We start from the raw sequence: 20,057 nt of genomic DNA on the forward strand, positions 1-20,057 counted from the left end.
AATAAGGCTTATAGATTCATAAAATATGTAGCTTAGAAATAATTAAGCATATTTATAGTTTGGGGACTAGGTTACAACTAGCTCAGCAGGAAATAAAAGCTTAGTCTAGGAATAGTTGAGGGGAAAAGTCAATAAAATAGTAAAATAGAATTTATACTACTGATGCCAACAAAAGCACCCACTTTCTAGTATGTTATTACAGCATTCTGTAGCAGGAATCTTAAAAGTTCTTATTAATAAAATCAAACCCGAGGCCAGTTATTGGGGTCCATGCTGGTAGATCAGAGAGACAGAACAAGCCACAGCTATCTCACCTTGCCGGATCCTCAGCTGGTCTTGTTTCCTCAGACTGGAGGCTTCTGAGTCCTCATCCCAATGGCTCTCAGCTGAATTACTGCTCAAAAGCCTGAATGCTTAACCAGGCCAAATGCCTCTAGTTTCTGGTCCTCACGCCTTATATATCTTTTTGCTTTCTACCACCACTCCCTGGGATTAAAGGCTGGCTTTCTGGGATTAAAGGCATGTCACCATGCTTAGCTATTTCCAATGTGGCCTTGAACTCACAGAGATCCAGAGGGATTTCTATCTCTGGAATGCTAGGATTAAAGGTGTGAGTGCCACCATTTTCTAGCCTTTGTATCTAGTGGCTGTCTGTTCTCTGACCCCAGATAAATTTATTAAGAGTACACAATATTTTGGGGAACACAATACCACCACAGCATTCTTCCAACAGTTTCATTCAGTGAGGAAATGAAAACATTGAGACAGAAGGCAGAATTGAGAGGTAGGGAAATCAACAACGCCTTCACATTCATGCCTCACTCACTGTTGGAAAGTTAGTACTATGAGCTAGATATCATAGACTAAGATTTGAAATAGCTTTGCAAGTTTTTTCAATTAGTTTATTTGGGTAAAAAAATTACTGTAGCTTTTTGAAGTTAGACTTTTCTGAATGTTCAAGTGTTGTTATTGTTGAAAATTAAACACACAAGAAGAAGACATGAAAGAAGAGGGAGCTTGTTGAAGAAAGGCTGCAACAGAAAGGGGGTCGGGGTGGGACGCAGGGTGAAGATGGCAAAAAGTCAGTGTGTACTGTATGGAACTGTCAGCTCATACAGGGCACACACTCAACATTGCATCTGGTATTTTAATTGTGACTTTACAGTGCGTTTGAATATTGCTACTGTGTTTCTAATATTAAAAAATACTAGTTAAATTTTTATTTTTCAAGTTAAAATTATCAAGTGTTAGGCAAAGAAATGTAGTTTTCTGGTTTAAAAAAAATTTTTTTACATCATTTTATTGTGTCTAGTAGTTTCTGCCTTTTAGTTTCGCTATGGCTCCCTCTCATTATTATTATTATTTTACATAAACTTAATCTGTCTGTTTAGCAGGAGATGACGAGTCCAAGTTAGATGATGCACATTCATTAGGATCTGGAGCCGGGGAAGGATATGAACCCATCAGTGATGATGAACTAGATGAAATTCTGGCCGGGGATGCAGAAAAGAGAGAGGACCAGCAGGAAGAGGAGAAGATGCCAGGTAATGCATTGCAGAGCTCACAGAAGAACTGGAGTGTGAGTGAATGTGCCCTTTGTTCTCTTCCATGCTGTAAGAAGTGGTGAGGGGCTCTTAGACCCTTCCTTTAGGTCTTGATTAAGGGAAGAGCCCATTAGAAAGAAGATTATAATACATGCATCTGTATTCTTTCATCAACACTGCCTGTGAAAGAGTGCCCTAGGGAGAAGCAGAATTGTAAGATTTCTTTTCCAGAGTTTAAGATTAATTCGCCCAGAGCCTCACCAAAACCCAGCTGCTTGCCAGTGTCCAGCATGGCAGGTATATGGTACAGGACTTCACAATTGTGGTGGCCTGTGCCAACTTTTTAAAAAGCTTTCAAAAATAGAATTAGTTTAAGTTTGTTTGAAGACAGTTGACAAACTTCCCTTTCTGAAATATGTCCATTCCATGACTATTGTCCTTCCTGTGGTCTGTACATTGCCCGGCCCACTTGTGTGAATACTGTGAAGCGTGGATCCCCTGACACGCTCTGGGAGCCTCTGTCCAGTCAGAGTCTCAGTGTGCAACTTTGTAATTTATTTGATTCTTTTTTTTTTTAATTTTTATTTTAGTTTTTGAGACAGAATCTCGTGCAGCCCAAGCTGACTTCAAACCCTCTATGTAGCTGAGGATGATCTTCACCTTCTGACTCTCCTGCCTGTACCTCCCCAAACCCTGAGGTTATAGGCATTTGCTGCCACACTTAGTTTGTTTGTTTTATTTTGTTGTTGTTGTTTTTTACCATAGGGAGTTATTTTGATTGGTCTGGATATATAAAATAGGCTCACTTCATTTGTCCTTGTATTTCCTAACATCGATGCAATTTGTCACACCATTTTCAATAGATAATTTCTGTGTGTTAACATGCACTGCATTACTCTTTTATATTCAGTCATTGATACACTTGCTGGAGATGGGCCATATGCCACAGGACATGTGTGGCACTCGGAGGGACAGCTCTAGAGTCAGTTCTCCTGCCACCGTGGGGGTTCCAGGAGCCACACTGAGGTTGAGGACTTGACTTCAGGCACACTTACTGCTGAGCCATCTTGCCAGCCTCAGCCTGCAGTGTCTTGGTGTGAAATAAAGTCCTGTTCTGTATTCCTTAACTCTTTTACAGATCCACTAGATGTGATAGATGTGGATTGGTCTGGACTTATGCCAAAGCATCCAAAAGAACCAAGAGAGCCTGGGGCTGCGCTCTTAAAGTTCACACCTGGAGCTGTTCTGCTGCGAGTTGGGATTTCTAAAAAGTTGGCAGGTTCTGAGCTATTTACTAAAGTTAAAGAAACATGTCAGCGACTTCTAGAGAAACCCAAAGGTAACTTCATTCTGCTTTAACTGTATAACATGTAACATGCTTAACTATCAGTGTGCTCTTGGGAAGCACTCCATTTGGATGTCTTGTAGAACTTGAGCTCTAGGAATTGTTTTAGGAGTTACATTATTTCCTAAGTTCAAGAAAGGCTTAATTCTGCAGAAAAAAAAAAAGTTGGAAAAGTAAGAAAAATGAACTTTCTGTGTCAGAAATATTTTTGAGGGCTGACGGTTTAGTATAAGCACAGGGCACTGGACTTAATTCCAGCACTGTAGAAAAGAGAAAATGCTTTTTACAGGAAGTTAATGTGTCAGAATGCATGGAGGTTTGCTCGGGGCTGAATCAAACAGTTCCATGAAATCAGTAGTTTTTTCTAAGCAGAGTGTGGGTGACTTGACAGCCCTCTCATCTGGTAATAAGCAGAGGGATGCACCCAGATGTGAATGTCCAGGTTGAGCCTTAGCAAAATGGTTTGTGCTATTCCAGAGAACACCCCACTTCTCGCCTAATCTCCGTCTGTTGGTGACAGCTGTAGTTGGAATAGTGGTGGACACCACCACCGTCCCTTGTCTGCAGTGAGCAGCAGACTAGTTACTGCAGGCAAGACAGGAGAACAATGCCTGGGCTGCAGCAGCATTGTGTTCTGACTGTAGTATTTAGTCAGAAGATAGTTTATCTGAATTAGTTTTATGGCTTCTGGTGTTTCGGGTTTGTTCTGTAGCTTAATAATAATTTTGTCAATGAGAGGCTAAGCAGATGCTTAAACAAGGGAAGGGAGGTAAAATGAAAGCAACATTGTTTGACATTTTTATGTTATGTCCCTAAAAATTGAAAAAAAAAGAAATTGGGAAAATCTTTTGTTTCTTTTTTTTTTTTTTTTTTTTTCATTTTTTTCAAGACAGGGTTTCTCTGTGTAGCTTTGGATCTTGCTCTGTAGACCAGGCTGGCCTCGAACTCACAGAGATCTGCCAGTCTCTGCCTCCTGGGTGCTGGGATTAAAGGCGTGCACCACCACCACCCAGCTGAAAAAAAAAATGTTTTTAAAGTGTCATGAGTCCATGTCCTTTTTGCCTGTTCCTATAATCAGTAAAATTCTCAATTTTAGTACTACTAATAAATTGTAACTGTGAACATTCTGTAATCTGGAAAGTGACCCAAGGGCTCTTGCTGTACTCTTTTTTACTTTGGTTAGGTCTGTGGCCCTCAGAAAACAACTCCTGTTAACCTCAGTTGTTTGTTTACCTGACCCTGGCTTAACAAAAATTTCCCGTCCCTCCCTCCCTCCCTCCCCCCCTCCCTCCCTCCCTCCCTCCCTCCCCCTTCCTCCCTTCCTTCCTTCCTTCCTTCCTTCCTTCCTTCCTTCCTTCCTTCCTTCCTTCCTTCCTTCCTTCCTTCCTTTCTTTATTATTTCTTGTCAAGTGTTTTCTCTTTCTCTTGCATGATATGATTTAAAGCTAACTTATTGTATCTTAACACATTGTCCCAGGTGTTTATGTGACTTGGACGTTTGGCTAACACCTAACTATGCTCTTAACTGAGGTTGTAGAGGTCACCTTCTCTGCCGTGACTACTTTTGTATCTTCTGTAGAAGAGTCCTGAAATATAGAACTGTACATGATAGTTAATGCTAGGCCAAACACTGAATTTGATTTAAACGTTCTCACTTGACCTTTCTTTCAAGTCAATAATCAGTGGCCTCATTCTCCCTCTGAAGTCTGCTTTTGATACATCTTAAATTTAAAACAGCATCACACTATTGTTTTCAGTAAGACTAGCAATGTAACTGCATGTTGAAGGTCCTTCACGAGGGACCATTGCTGCTGGCCTTGACAAGTCGTTCACTAAGGTGAACTTCAGTAAGTCAGAGTTTCTAGGAGTATTCTGTTAAGTCAGTGCCGACACTTCCCTCTGTCAGGGAGACTTAACACATGCTTGTTTTTGATTGAAAGATGCAGAGAGCCTTTTCGAACATGAACTAGGGGCTCTCAACATGGCTGCTTTACTGCGAAAAGAAGAGCGAGCGAGTCTTCTTAGTGACCTGGGACCATGTTGTAAAGCATTGTGTTTCAGACGGGATTCAGCAATCCGGAAGCAGCTTGTGAAGAACGAAAAGGTACCGCGCGGTGGGTGGTAGGAATTGTATATTTTTCATCTTAACTGTTTTTGTGAATTGGCTCTCCTGTCTGCCAGACACATAAAGGAAGAATTCACATTTCATCCTCAGTAGTATTGATGAGTGCTTGTTGTAAATGATAATTGTTATTTCAGACTTCATACATAAAAAGTTTATTCATTGTGTGAGATGTTTTGCATTTGATAAAAGCTTCTTGGGATAAGCAGGCATATCAGAGTGCATACAAGCATTTACTAGAGAATAATAAAAGTGACTTAAAAGTCAGAAAGGAGAGTTACTTTAGATTGGAGAAGGAGATGATGAGAAATTGAAAGCATCTTAGGCTTTTTAAAGTTGGGAAACTGGGACTGTAGGTGAGTGTGGTGGGCATGGGCAGTGTGACAGAAGAAAATTGGTCCTGTAAAGTTAGAAAGCATTGCTTACTAAGATTTTACAGGACTAGATAGGAAAACATTGAATTGTCTTCCTTTAATATTGCTATCAGTATGAAAAAGAGGCAGATTTGGGGGATTAAATTTATAAATTGAAAATATATGAACTCTTCTCTGAAGATTAAAATGAACAGAGATATGAGGAATGGGAGATATTTTAGAAAGTCAAGTGTGGGGGCTGGAGAGCTGGCTCGGCAGGTAAGAAAGAGCACTTGCTGCTTTCCCGAGGACCAGAGTTCAGTTCCTAAAACCCATGTGGAGTGGCTCACAGCCACCTATAGAACTCCAGCTCTGGGGATCCAGCACCCTCTTCTGCTTCTGTGTGTGTGTGTGTGTGTGTGTGTGTGTGTGTGTGTGTGTGTGTGTGTGTGTGTGTTTTCTGCTTGTGTGTGTGTGTGTGTTCTGCTTCTGTGGGTGTTCTCAGTGTGTGTGTGTGTGTTCTGCTTCTGTGGGTGTTCTCAGTGTGTGTGTGTGTGTGTGTGTGTGTGTTCTGCTTCTGTGGGTGTTCTCAGTGTGTGTGTGTGTGTGTGTGTGTGTGTGTGTGTGTGTGTTCTTCTGTGGGTGTTCTCAGTGTGTGTGTGTGTGTGTGTGTGTGTGTGTGTGTGTTCTGCTTCTGTGGGTGTTCTCAGTGTGTGTGTGTGTGTGTGTGTTCTGCTTCTGTGGGTGTTCTCAGTGTGTGTGTGTGTGTGTGTCTGTGTGTGTGTGTGTGTGTGTGTGTTCTGCTTCTGTGGGTGTTCTCAGTGTGTGTGTGTGTGTGTGTGTGTGTGTGTGTGTGTGTGTGTGTGTGTGTTCTGCTTCTGTGGGTGTTCTCAGTGTGTGTGTGTGTGTGTGTGTGTGTGTGTGTTCTGCTTCTGTGGGTGTTCTCAGTGTGTGTGTGTGTGTGTGTGTGTGTTTTCCTCTGCCCCTTGTCTCTCTCTCTCCCCCCCCTTCTACCCTCTGTCTGTCTACCTCTCTCTGTCTCTTCCTCCCCACTGTCTCTGTCTGTCTGTCTCTCTATCAAATATGTTTGTCTTGTCTCTGTCTGTCTGTCTCTCTATCAAATATGTTTGTCTTCCCCACAAACGGACTGGCTCAAAATGACTTTTGACAAAGTTAATCATTCTCCTTTGTGATTTCTGTTTTGTATATACTTAATATCTCCTCATTCTTCTGCCTAGGTGGCCATCTCTCCTGGCAGCCTTTCTCAACTCAGCATTTCTCTTGAGAGTATTACCACCCCCCATCCCTAAACATGTATGTAGCGAGTCCTCTCTGCAGTTGGGCACTAACAGCAGTCACCATCATCCTTATTTTTCAGTTGTAAACGATCACTTGTGGTGTCGTGTTAGGGCTAGTTCCAGTAAGGAGTGCCGGTATCCTCAGGATACTGCCCACTCGGTGTACAGGATCTCATGGTACTTGTTGGCTCCTTCCCTAATATATCATCGTGTCCCTCAAAAACTGTAGCAACCCCTGAAAAATCTCACGGAGAATTGTTTAGAACCTTATACGCTGTAATAGAGAGTGCACATAATTAACAAACTATGTGACACATTGTCTTAATAAATGTCTTAATTAACCCATCTGCAGAAAGAATTATGAGCGTTCAGATGTCTCAGTATTGAAGACATCAGCACTAGCTGGGCCTGGTAGCTCAGGCTTGTGGACTCTGCTCAGGAGGATCTTGAGTTGGAGACCAGCCTGGGTTACAAATAGCAACACAAGCTAAAAGAAAGGGACAGAGCTAAAAAACAGTTTCAGACATGAAATAGCCTTATGAAGAATACTGAGATTAACTTTTTTGTTACTGTAAAATAGAAGTACAGAACTAGATCCTGGGGAAGAGCTAGATTCCAGTCCAGTGACAAAAAATGGAAAAACTGTTAATCACATATTTGACATTGTCTCTTTATAGGAGAATTCCTTTGAAGTATAAAGCACCTTAGGAAAAATGGGGGGGGGGGGGCTACTTAGCTATTGTAAATTACTTTAAATACCATTTTAGCAAATAAAAGGAAGGAAATAATAGCAGATTAACAAAATTGGAGATCGAAGGACATTAGAAAAATAAACGGTGAAACTAAAAGCTGTTCTGTTTGTTTTGAAGAAGTGAATCGTCTCCTAGCTAAACTGGTAGAGAAGAAAACACCAGCAAACAGGAATGAGACTTGAGATGGTTCTGCAGACACCACAGGTGACAGGAGATCGTGGAGGCCTGGGGGTGGCTCCCATGATAGGAGCTTTCGTGTCAGGTCAGGCTCTGAGGTCAACCCCAGCACTGAGCTCCAGAACAAAAGAAGGAGAGAAAAAGCGTCCATATAAAGTTCAGTTTAGTAGCAATGCGTAGACTGAGTCCTCAGACTACCAAATCGTGTAAGAGGTAATAGAAACTGTAAGTAGCTTCATATCGAGTTTAGTCTAGAGCAGTGGCTCTCAACCCTCCTAATGTTGCGGCCCTTTAATACAGTTCCTCTTGTTGTGGTGACCCTCACCCATAACATTATTTTCGCTGCTACTTCTTAACTGTAATTTATCACTGTTATAAACTATAGTGTAAATATTTCTGGAGATAGTTTGTCAAAGGGGTCAAGACCCACAGGTTGAGAACCCCTGGTTTAGATACTTTTAAAAATGAAATTTCTATTCCTGGACAGTCACACTAGCAAATCTGCTAAATAGCTTCAAAAAAAATTAAACAACAAAATGAACACTGATTCTACACAGTGTCTCCAGAAAGCTGAAGAAGCAGTAGCTTTTGTTTCGGCTTATGTCTCAGCTCCAGCATTGCACACACACCAAGAAAACTGCTGCTCATCCTCTCTCATGAAGATGGTCCTAAAGACACTCAAAAATGTTGAGAAATCAAATCCAGGAGTATATGAAGTGAATCCTGGCCACAGTCAAATATGGGTCACCCTGAGAGTGAAAGACTGGCCGGTGTTTTAAAATCATTCATTGTGATCTGCATATCAGACTGAAAAAAAAAATACACGATCATATCAAGTGATAGTTAAGATTTATTGTTCTCCCCAAAGCTGGTCTGCAGATTTAACAGAATTGTAATAAAAATTCAACCAAGATCTCTTTGTAGAGATGAACAAGCTGATTCTGGAGTTTTACAAGGAGTCTGGTCATATCACTTTTACACAAAACAAAACCACTAAAAATAAATGGGAGATGTTACCTACTCATTTCAAGACTTGCTGTGAAAAATGCATTTAATATAGTATGGTATTGGTAAAAGAATATAATTTCAGTTAAATAGAAGCGAGCAGATTCCACAAGTAGACAGACACAAATGTGGCCAGTTAAAAGGGACAGAGGAGAGTATAAAATAGTTTTGATTTTTAAAATTATTTTTATTATGAAATAATCACTCCATAAATTAAGAGACTGATAAGAAAAGGAAAAGACAAATAGTGGGAAACAGTACTTAAAGAATACACTTCTTAAATATTCCAAATATATAAAGATATTCTGAAGAATTAACAATAACAAAACAACTCAGTTTTTCAAAATGGTGAAATATTTAAACAGAAGTTAGACCAGTGTGGATAGCATTAAGCACATGAACAGATATGTCGACACTAGCCATTAGGGAATGCTGCAGCAAAGTCCTATTAATTACCTATATCAATTGCCAAAAAGAACTAACCTGTTAAGACTTGACCACAGTCCTTCCGAACTGAAACCTCCAGTGTTCTTCATCGGCCAGTAGGTGAACTGTAACACAACCCAGATAGTCACTATCAACGAAACATAACCAGTTGTTGGCACCTTGGACAGCATGCATGAATCCAAAGGCATTATGCTGAAGAGAGGAACTAACATCAATAGGTTAAGTCTGGCCTTTATTTCTGTGACATTCTGGGGAAGGTAAAACAATGGAAGACATCAGTGATTGTCAGCATTAGGATTGAGAATATGGTGTGATTAATGCCTCATTAAGTAAAGCCCCTGTCTACCCTGACTGTTGCCATGTTTGCATGAGTCTGTATTAAACCTCATAGAAACGCACATAAAAGTTACTTTTACTCTGCCATATCTTAGGAAATAAAATACTTTTTGAAAGAATGCTAATGTGGTTCAGAAACCTTTCGTAGTCATTTGTATTTGGGATCCTAGAAAATAAGAGTAATAGTGTAGTGTTCTTGCCCTTTTCATTACATGTAGCTAGGGGCATGGAACCAAATGTTGGACACTGATTGTCCCATCCAGGGTGGCTTTAGGCTACAGGAACAGAGCCCCACATTCTCTCTGTATGAGGAGCACCTCCTCAGCATAGTGGTGACAAGCCGGCCTCGAGAAAATGTGCTCAGTTCCACGGCCCAAGTGCTGTGAGCCCAGTAAGGAGTGAAGAATGTTGGGCATGTGAAGGAAAAACGAGGGAGAGGTTGGGATTCTTCTTTCAGAATGTTCACTTTGCGGGCAAAAGCAAGATTGAATACAAGTGCTGCTCAGCAGGGCCCCCTCGGGAGGAGCAGAGCCTCGGCACACACCACACACCGCCTCTGCTTCACTGCAGTGCTTGTTTTCTCGTTAGAAACGGTGGAGGAAATGCAGTAATTACTTGGTGGGGGCTGTTGAGGAGCCCCACTTAGTAAGAGCTAGACAGGGTGCCCTCTGAAGCTTGCTTGCTTGCTTGGTCTTGAACAGAGTCCTAATTTTGCTTTAACATCAGCAGAGTTCAGAGCCAGTGCTCAGCTAACGTTTGGGGTTGGGGTAGAGCTGCCTGCCTGTCTTTCCCACTACGGCCCAGCAGTGTACAGCATGTTGCTTTTGTTTTCTCCAAACAGGGAGCTGTGAAGCAGGCGTACACCAACACTCCGATGGTAGACAACGAGCTGCTTCGGCTGAGTCTTCGGTTATTTAAGAGGAAGACCACTTGTCAGGCCCCTGGACAAGAGAAGGCTGAGGACAGTAAATTAGCACCCTCCAGTATCCAGCAGGAGCTGTGCGTGTCCTAGGCAAAAGCTTGGGCAGCCCTTTGGTTCATTCTTAGCAGTGCAGAATCTTTCTTGAAGTTCTTTGTTTGAAAACATTGCTAATTACAGAGACAGAAGACGTATCAGCCACACCAGAGTGAAGAACTTCGACCTTTAGAGACATGAGTTTTGGTTCATTTAAGATTTGACATTAATTTTTATACAGTACTCTCAGCCAAAATAATGTGAAAGCATCTAGATTTAGTAGTTTCGTCTGTGTCTTCATTACAATTGAAGATTTTAGGAAACCAGATCAGCCCTGCTCTTCCAGCCTGTGAATGCTTCCTATGAAATAAAAGGTTTGTATTCTGGATCATCACACAGAAACTGACCTTAGTCCGAAAGGCAGTGTTGATGGGGCTGCTGTGCCATGTACAGAGCACCACGGAGCCGCCACAGGTTTAGGAGTGCGCCTGGAGGCGGGCTCCACCACAGGGGAGCCGAGGGAGGCTTTTTGTTTCTTCTTTGGAAAATTCTTAAAAAAAAAAAAAATGACTGGGATTTTCTACACGTGTGCATTGCTACATTGTATATTGGAAGTCTTTGGACTCTTGAGTGGGGTTGAATTGTTCATTACCAGAGACTTGCTATTTTATTTTTAATAAATGTATGTTCCCTTTCCTTGTTGTAGATTTCCCTTGCTCTTTATTAATCGGACTCCAGACCCCTAGAAACATGTATCATCAGCATTATGGTTCCATGCTTCGCGTATTTTCCTCCTTTTGTACTGAGCACTGGACAGCTGTGTATGTGTGTGAGGATATTGGAGCGTGTGCTTCACATCCAGCTCTGTAATTCTGGAAGCAAACCTGTCATCTGAGGGTGACAGTGTGACCCCCACATCTCAGTGCTGAGCTGCCTCCATCCCCTTACTTTGTCAAATTTACTTTTTAAAGGTTAAACTACTCCCTTCTCTGTACATCTTTAATTCATGAAGTAGACTCTTCGGAGGACTTGGACTGGACTGCAAGTTCAAGAATTTGGGTGGACAGTGATACTGAGGTGATAATAAAAAAAACGTTAGAACTTGCTCGTGGCTCTTCGTGGGGTTTTGTTAGAACCACGAGCCTATGTTGACCGTCTTTGGTTTCATAGTCCCTTCTCTGATGAAGATTGCATAACGACACTCGGACAACGTGTCTGTTGATCTTGTTCTAGGAATAGCGTGCTTCTCAGTGAGGTCACTGCACACTGAGAGATGAAGGAAGAGCCCTTCACTAAGGCTGAAGCCCAAGCAAGAGTCAGCCTCAAACAGAAGGTTCTTAAATCTTAAATCATCCTTAAATCTCCTTCAGGTCCTGGACCCAGGTTACACTTGGAACAAATTAAACAGGGACAGGAGACTGCAAGTCTGGCTACTTGGGCAGATGGGAGGTTTACACAGCGAAGATATTGCCAGAATTAATAAGTACACCAGTGTTGTTCTTTTGAATAATGGTCATCTTGTCCATCTGGCAGAATTATGATTTTCTCAAGAAGAGAACTGGGGGCATTATGGCAAGCCAGGACTTACCATTCACTGTGACCCCAGGCTGCCTCCTTGGACTGCTTGTTAGAAACATGTTCTTTGGGGAAGGGCTTGATGGCTGGTCCATCCTGATGAGCAAACGCTTACATCCTAGCACCCTAAAATTTGCTTGTCTTTAGCAGGCTGGCTAGCATACTGCTTATCTTTGGGGTATTTTGGAGGCAGCGCTCCCTTAGCTGAATTCTGCTTTGTGTGACTTAATGTCTCCTGAGCGAATGTATTGGTTAATCCTTCATAACATCAATTCTGTTTCTTTCAGTTTCTTCTACATCGATCTCAAGAAACATTTGTTATGTAGGATATCTACTTAGCACAGGAAATAATCTTATTTTCAAGTAGCTTTGAAACCGTTTCTAAGAAAAGTCCACCAGAAGAGCAAGGAGAAAGTAAGCAAATTTCCTGGTGTCATTTTCTCTTTCTGAATTCTCTAAATTAAAAAAAAAAACAACAACAACAACAGAAAGTTATGACCTCAGAGAGTGAGTGCCAGCAGGGAACCACTTCCTGACTGCAGTGGATAACATTGTTCTCCAGCATCAAGATTTAAAGTTTAAAAAGAAAGACATTTCATGTCCTAGAACTAATAGCTACCAAGATTGTAGAACATAACAAAAACTATGGCTTCTTGACTTGTCCACTAATGCTGGGAATATCCTAAATTACTTATTTATGTTAGGTGTGGTGGTGCATGCCTTTAAACCCATTGCTTGGAAGGCAAAAGTGGGTGGGTGGGTTTCTGTGAGGTCAAGGCCAGCCTGGTCTACATAACTCCCCCTCTCCCTCTCTTACACATACACACACACACACACACACACACACACACACACACACACACACACACGGAAACTTTATGACTCTGTCTGCCTGGCTTTCTCTTAGGCTGCAGGGGAAGCTTGAGAACAATCCACTTTGCATGAGATAACCGTTTCCATAGCTTCACATTCCCATTTGGAGAACACTATTCAGTCTTGTTTCCAAACTCAGTGTTACACAGACAAAACGCTACCTGAGTCTTGTTGGGTGTTATAAAAGCTCAGGACCTAAAGTCCTGGAAAACACCCTCCAGTAAGTATGGGCTGTTGTACGGAAAGCTCTCACAAGCTTGTTCCTTTGCTGTAATGGCGCCTCCCAAGTCCAGCTGCTGGTTAGAAAGGACAAGTGTATCTGGAGTGCAAGATAAGTGAGAGCTGCGTGGTCAAATCGGATCAGCTGGTCTGTGGGGCACCTATCCACACCGTGACACTAGCTGACAGCTTTTCATTTGACAATTTTGCAAGTATGCCTAAGTAGTAACATACTGAAAGGCCTGGCCACTGAGCACAGAAGACCCCCATCCTGGCCACTGTACACAGAAGATCCCCATCCTGGCCACTGAGCACAGAAGACCCCCATCCTGGCCACTGAGCACAGAAGATCCCCATCCTGGCCACTGAGCACAGAAGATCCCCATCCTGGCCACTGTACACAGAGATCCCCATCCTGGCCACTGAACACAGAAGATCCCCATCCTGACCACTGTACACAGAAGATCCCCATCCTGGCCACTGAACACAGAAGATGCCCATCCTGGCCACTGTACACAGAAGATCCCCATCCTGGCCACTGAACACAGAAGATGCCCATCCTGGCCACTGAGCACAGAAGATCCCCATCCTGGCCACTGAGCACAGAAGATCCCCATCCTGGCCACTGAACACAGAACATCCTCATCACAGAACATCCTCATCCTGGCCACTACACAGAAGATCCCCATCCTGGCCACTGAGCACAGAAGATCCCCATCCTGGCCACTGAGCACAGAAGATCCCCCTCCTGGCCACTGTACACAGAAGATCCCCATCCTGGCCACTGAGCACAGAAGATCCCCATCCTGGCCACTGAACACAGATGTTCCTATCCTACCTCACGGCCACATTGGGAATTCAGTGAACATTAAGTCTGTAGAACATCCTGCTTTGTTCCTTGCTGTCCAGTTGAGTGAAGCAGCTGGGATACACTGGCCATTGATGATGCTTTAGAGCCTCAGGAAGGAGCAGCCAGCAGAACCAGTGCTGCTTTTTTTAAAGGTAGATGGGGTTGGAGAGATGGCTCAGCCATTAGTAAACAGTGCTTGCTGTTCCTTCCAGCACCTACATATGGGACTCACAACTACCTGGAACTCCAGCTTCAGGGGGTATGATGCCTCTGGCCTCTGCACGTATCTGCACTCATGTGCACAGACACATGCAAACATAATTAAATAAACCTTTAAAAGGTATGTGGTGCTGGGAATATAGCTCATAGGTAGAATACTTGCTTAGTGGCTTGGTATAGATTCCCAGCTCAGAAGGGAAAAAAAGCCAATTTCTCCTTTAAAAGGCTATGTAATAAAGTTCCTTTATTCAATGGTCGTCTAGCATTTTCCATGTGAATATTTTGGATGTAGTGATATACTCTATTTTGAAGGCAACGTAAGTTTTGGTAAATAACTTTGTATATAAAACTGTAGACAAAATTTCCCAACTGTCGAGTTACTTCATCAAATTCAGATTATCATATTGTCTTGGTATGCACTTTTGTCAGTTTGAGTGGCTTAGGCAAAATGGGGTGACTTTTAAATCATAGTGCTTATAAGGAAGGAAAGGGCTGAGCAGGGAATTGAAAGAATAGAGACTGGGTGGACAGGTGTTGTCTTAGGTATTTAGATGAGACCTAAAACTGGAGGCTGGCAGAGCAGACAGAGAGGCACATTTGGGCTGAGGGACTGGGCTTCGCTGATATCTGGACTAAGACGGCTTTCTTTGGTGTATGACTGAGATGCTAACTGGTATTGCTCAACACCAGGGTGGGGAGTGATACTTAGAGAGGAGGTCTGAAACAGTGCTGTTCTGGAATGTTCTACCATGGTAGTATATGTGCTGACCGATACAGTAGCCTCATGTGAATGTGGTGGACACTTGAAACATAACACGTTAACAGGAACTGAATTTTTGCATTCTTGTTTGACTTATAGCCAGCTCGGTCCTGCTACCTGGAAGAGAGTGTGGACATTTTCTCCAAAGCCCTTGCTGTAACCTTATTACTGTTTGGGTGATTGTTGGTTATGGCCAGTGATGCTGCGAATTTACCACAGGAAGGCTTTTAGAATAAGTGTTACTAAATTTAGGCCCGGTGTTACTGAAATAGGACAAAACGCCACTGTACAGATAACTAACTGGTCTTACAATGTACGGACTGGGAAGCTGGGAAGCACAGCGTGGGGTAATGGAGTGATACGAGAGATTGGGCATGTTCTAAGGCAAGCAGAAGAGAAGTGGGTATGAGGCCAGGTAAGGATGAGTCTAAAGCCTGGGTAGCAGCTGGGCATGGTGGTGCACACCTTTATTCCTAGCACTCGGGAGGTAGACTAATCTCTATGACTTCTAGGCCAGCCTGGTCTACATAGCACGTTCCAAGATAGCCAAGGCTACATAGTGACACCCTGTCTCAAAAGAATTTTTTAAATAAGACAAATATATTCATAAGCTACATTACAAGATAATATATTTAAGCATTCCAGTTAAAGACAGTAATTAATAAAGGCAGAAAAGTAACTCCGTGTGACTTACAAGACATGAAAGAACATGTTTGAAAGTAACTGGAGAAAAAAAGATGGATGGACATAGAAGGAAAGTATGCTAATATCGGTTGTCTCTTTCATGTGTATTGCTGCAGTGGTTGCTAAGTGCTGGTTTCTAGTTCTGTCATTTCTCCCCCGTGTGCCAGAATTCTCATTTCGCAGCTCTTCTTACCCATTTGTTCTTCATTCTTAGCAGTATGGACTCATGGGTTTCTGTTTCGTAGGCTATAATGTATTACTGTCCCTACTTGTTTTCTCTAAATACTCAGGTTTGGGATGCAAACTCAACTGAGTGTATGTTTGACAATACTAGTAATATTTAGTGTTGCTTTGGGGCCTGTGCTTCTGGTGATTCTTGTGTATATATATACTACCCTTATGTTTAGTCATCTTTACTGAAAAAGTTTCAGGATCCGAGTTTGCACCCTCCAATCCAGAGACAAATCTTGTTGGCTCCTGCCAGTTTCTGGGAGTCACTGTTTCGCTTGTAGTATTCTAACTGAGTTTTAGGAACAGGCTGTCTGGGTGTCCCTGTGACCCAGCCTGGGCTATAGATTATGCTTGGGCACTTGTGACCCACCATCGGTCCACAGACCCAAAGGGCAAGGGTTTACCAAAGGCCTCATCCTTGGACTGTCAGTGCCTGTATTTCTGCCTTCCCTAAGAACATCTCAACTTCTGATTAGCTCTTCGGTTGCCCTTTCAGATTTTAGAATGATGTGTAGGTAAAATCGGCCCCAAATGCCAGGTTCCCTTTGGATTTGGGGCTTCTCTGGAATTCTTACATAGAAATTCCGAACTGTCTTACTGACTTCCAGTATCCAAGCAGCATTTTCTAGGTAAGTGATGTTTCAGTCTTCTCTGGTATCCACTCTAAAGACTGTTCTCAGTCTGTGACCCATTCCTTTATTTCATTCACTGTGTCTCATTGCGTTGCTCAGTGTGTATTTTTTTTCGGTAACTTCTAAGCTCATAGTTTTCCCTTCCCATTTTCCTTCTTTTGTAGTGTTTTTCCATCATCTGGTGGTTTTTTGTTTTGTTTTTTCTGAATTAAATGATATTGAATGATTTGCAATGCCATACCTTGCAGGAAATCCAGCCCATGGTTACCTTCCATAATTCATTGCTGTAGCGTCTCAGCTGATGCCGCAGAGACCTGCTGCCTCCTAGTGTGGCCCCTGCTTTGTGCAGCCCAGCCTCCTCTTCAGCCTGAACCAGCCCAAGTCCAGGAAGACTTCCATAGCTAATCTTGCTTCTTTGCCCCTAACCGTTCCAAACAAGGGACATTTCCTATCCTTTTGACTATCAACAATAGTGTCTGTCTCCTCGTTTCACAGAAATAGAACTTTGGTGATTATTTAGTCTTTTTGTTTGCTTGTGTACGCTTGTTAGTGGGGGGAACAAACAAATTTGGACAGCATTTTAGTACTGAAGTCCTTGCCATGCTAACTGTAATGCACTGGCCCCAGGAAGCTTCCCCCATACAGTTCTGTCAGCCTGTATGGTCTTAAATACTCATGGTAGACTGTTGAAGTTATGCTATTAATGTAGATTAAATAAACAAGGGCAGGCTCATATCTTTTATATTTCTGATAGGTGTTAGGAATCACTTGTCATAGTTTTATCACATGGCCACCTAAAAGCAAAGGAGTCTGGGAAATTGAGTATCTTTTTTTTTTTTTTTCTGGCCCCTTATGTTTGAAATGCCCAGGGGAGATGAGAGTTGATTATGGGTATTACGTTTGCCAACCAACTCTCTCTTCAGAGTCTTCAGCAGTAATGTAGAACACTGGTGCCAGTTCAGGCCTGGGAAGGACAACTGTGAGACTCAGCCGAAGTCCAGAACTGTGTTGTCCTTTCTCCAAACAATATCCTCACAGCTACACTTCACACACAGTTTTGCATAGCTTTTGTATATACTCAAGATTTGCCTTTGAATACGCAACACTGTACTCTGTCTGCTGTTGGTGGAACCCACAGAAGTTCATTCTTGCATAACTAGCAGCCTCCGAAGGCAAAGCATCCTTCAGTCTACCCAGGATGCCTTCTTGGCACTGGCAGGCAGGAGGTAGGAGCTGCACCTTATTTCTGGTCACCAAAATGTGATGCAGGTCACGAGAATTGTGTGAAAATAATTCTGACTGTCTTATATTCGAGTGGCTAGTGAATAAAATAGTACAAAAAGTAGTTAATGCAAAATCCCAGATCTCATTTCTTTTCTTTTCTTTCTTTCTTTCTTTCTTTTTTTTTTTTTTTGTTGTTGTTGTTGAGATAAGCCTTCACCATGCAGCTCAGGCTGGCCTGGAACTCATAGTAATCCTGCCTCTGCGTCCTGGTACCAGACTACCGGCATGAGCCATCGCAGCCCTCTCCTGATGTCATATCATGTGGACCATTCCAAAGCCGCTGGCTGCTGTGTGATACCCGGGCACGTCTCAGTCCCATCATCCCTGTTTTCAGTATTGTCACCAGAACACTGCAGACTGCCCCTCTGAGCATCACTTAATCTACAGAGAAAGGGACTTTGACTGTAGCATCTTATAGGCTCCTAGGACTTTCCTTCCCTTCCTGTTTAAAAAAAAAAAAAATCTGTGGATGCTTCATATTTTCCATGGGACACTGTCCAGTCTCACAGCCCTGCTCCCAAATGGACTTTCTCCCCACGTCCCCTTCCCATCATGCCCTCATCCTCGCGCTGTCTCTATCTTCCTGACTCAGTGTCTGACCGTCTGTGAATCTCAGAGCTTTCCTATTCACTCACAGCGTCGTCAGTGTTGTGCCGTAGCCACGAAGGTGCAGTGACGTGTGGCAGCGGATTATGAATGCCGACCGCTGCTTCCTCTGCCTTGAACACTGCCTCCTGCTCACAAGTCCCCCAAACCTCCTTCCCCTCAGCTACATCAAATGTCGGTTCTGCAAAATGCCTTTGCTCATCCTTGTCTCTCTCCACTTTTTTTTTTCTACTACAGCACATCTTTAACAGTACATTATCTGCTGCAATGTGTTTTCTATATTTAGACAGTAATTCTTATTTTCCAGACTATTGTTAAAGTATCAACTTCGCTTGTTTCTGTTTGTTTTTAGAAACAGGGTTTCCTATATCCCAGGCTAACCTCAAACTAGATACCTAGTTGAGGATGGCCTTGCACCTGAGTGTTGACATTGAAGGTATGTGCCACCATACTTGGTTTTGGGTGGCGCTGGGGGGATTGAACCCAGGGCTTCCTGTGTGCTAAACAAGCATTCTACAAAATGAGCAGCATACCCAACCTCAAAATTTCAACCTTCAAAGCATTGATTTGATCGATCAACAAGTCATGAATTGAGCAGCTCCAGTGGGAAATGGCCGAGACCTCCACGAGAGGTGGCTGAGGGCAAGTTTCCCAAGGCAAGCTCAAAAGCACAGCAAAGAAAGCATTTGCAGATTCGAAGTTGGAAACAGTGCCTCGTTTGGACCACCCCCATGGTAGTTCAGTGGCCCAGGTGGCCACTTGTGAATGAGTGAGCAGAAGTCTTGATTCCTTTTAAATTCTGAGTTCCATTTTGGTTTATGTCAATAAGAACTATTATGTAGAGAAAAAGAAAAATGTGATGAGTGGGCTCCTGGAAAGGAGCAGACACATAATTACCCTTCTGAATTAGCCTCATTAAGGAGAAGGGGCTCAAGCCTGTGATCGGCCTTGAGATAGAAAAGGAGCCGTGCAACACCATACATTAGCATGATGGGACTTTAAGAACAGGCTTTCCCTGCAGCCTGGAGGGGCGCTGCATGAAGAGATGGCTTAGTTTAAAGTAATGGAAGACCTATTAGGGACAGGAGGATCGGGGAGGGAGAAAGAGCCTCCAGAGAAAGCCTCTAAAAATGGTGGTTCTCAACCTGCCAGTCATGCTCCCCCAAAACTGTCAGAAAACACGGATATTTACATTATGATTCATAACAGAAGCAAAATTACAGTTAGGAAGTCACAACGAAAATGATTTTATGGTTGGGGGTCACCATAACATGAGGAACTGTATTAAAGGGTTGAGGAAGGTTGAGAACCACTGCTCTGAAACAAAGGAAAATACCTGGCTTTTATATCCTTTCAGTGGGTAATGGACATTGTACACCCCGTGATTTGTCTGGGCTAGCTTATGTGACAGAGAATGGAGGAGCCAGACACTGCTGCTCCTGTGCAGTCCTTATGGAGAAGTTGAACTGTCACAAGTCATCAAGGGCCATTGGAAGCAGTAATCAGCTTTGTCAAAGTTGTTGTGGCAGTCAACCAGCTGTCTAGAACCTTCCCATCACAGATAGAGCTTAAATTTAAAGATGTGGCTTAAGATAACAAACCTGTTATCCACGCTGGGCAGCTGGTAGAGAGATCATTGCCTAATTAATCTTCATATTGTCCTAATGACGGTGCTCAATGGGTTCAACCTTGACTCTGATTGTTCAGAGACAATGTGAATTCCCCTACCGGGCTAATGCAGCCAGGTCTCCTCTTAAACTTACCCATCTGACCAAGGAGCCTTTTAGTCA

The 20,057-nt window shown here is 42.8% G+C and overlaps 1 protein-coding gene across 8 annotated transcripts in view; it reads left to right on the plus strand.

Annotated features, from left to right (window-relative positions):
* Zc3h13 (zinc finger CCCH-type containing 13) overlaps positions 1-11,439 on the plus strand; it is a 72,846-nt gene extending 61,407 nt beyond the window's left edge. For 3 of the 8 annotated variants that reach the window (XM_076545395.1, XM_042285180.2, XM_076545391.1), the window contains 4 exons: positions 1,395-1,544; positions 2,683-2,883; positions 4,830-4,993; positions 10,221-11,439. In XM_076545395.1, coding sequence (XP_076401510.1) covers positions 1,395-1,544; positions 2,683-2,883; positions 4,830-4,993; positions 10,221-10,391 — 686 coding nt within the window. In that variant the 3' untranslated portion in view covers positions 10,392-11,439. Of the gene's footprint in view, positions 1-1,391; positions 1,545-2,682; positions 2,884-4,829; positions 5,004-6,602; positions 6,679-10,220 lie in introns of all 8 variants that reach the window. The other 5 variants (XM_042285179.2, XM_076545390.1, XM_076545394.1 and 2 more) reach the window with 4 other exon arrangements.
* The last annotated feature ends 8,618 nt before the right edge of the window (positions 11,440-20,057 follow it).

This window comes from Peromyscus maniculatus, chromosome 9 (assembly GCF_049852395.1).
Source record: "Peromyscus maniculatus bairdii isolate BWxNUB_F1_BW_parent chromosome 9, HU_Pman_BW_mat_3.1, whole genome shotgun sequence".
Taxonomy (NCBI): domain Eukaryota; kingdom Metazoa; phylum Chordata; class Mammalia; order Rodentia; family Cricetidae; genus Peromyscus; species Peromyscus maniculatus.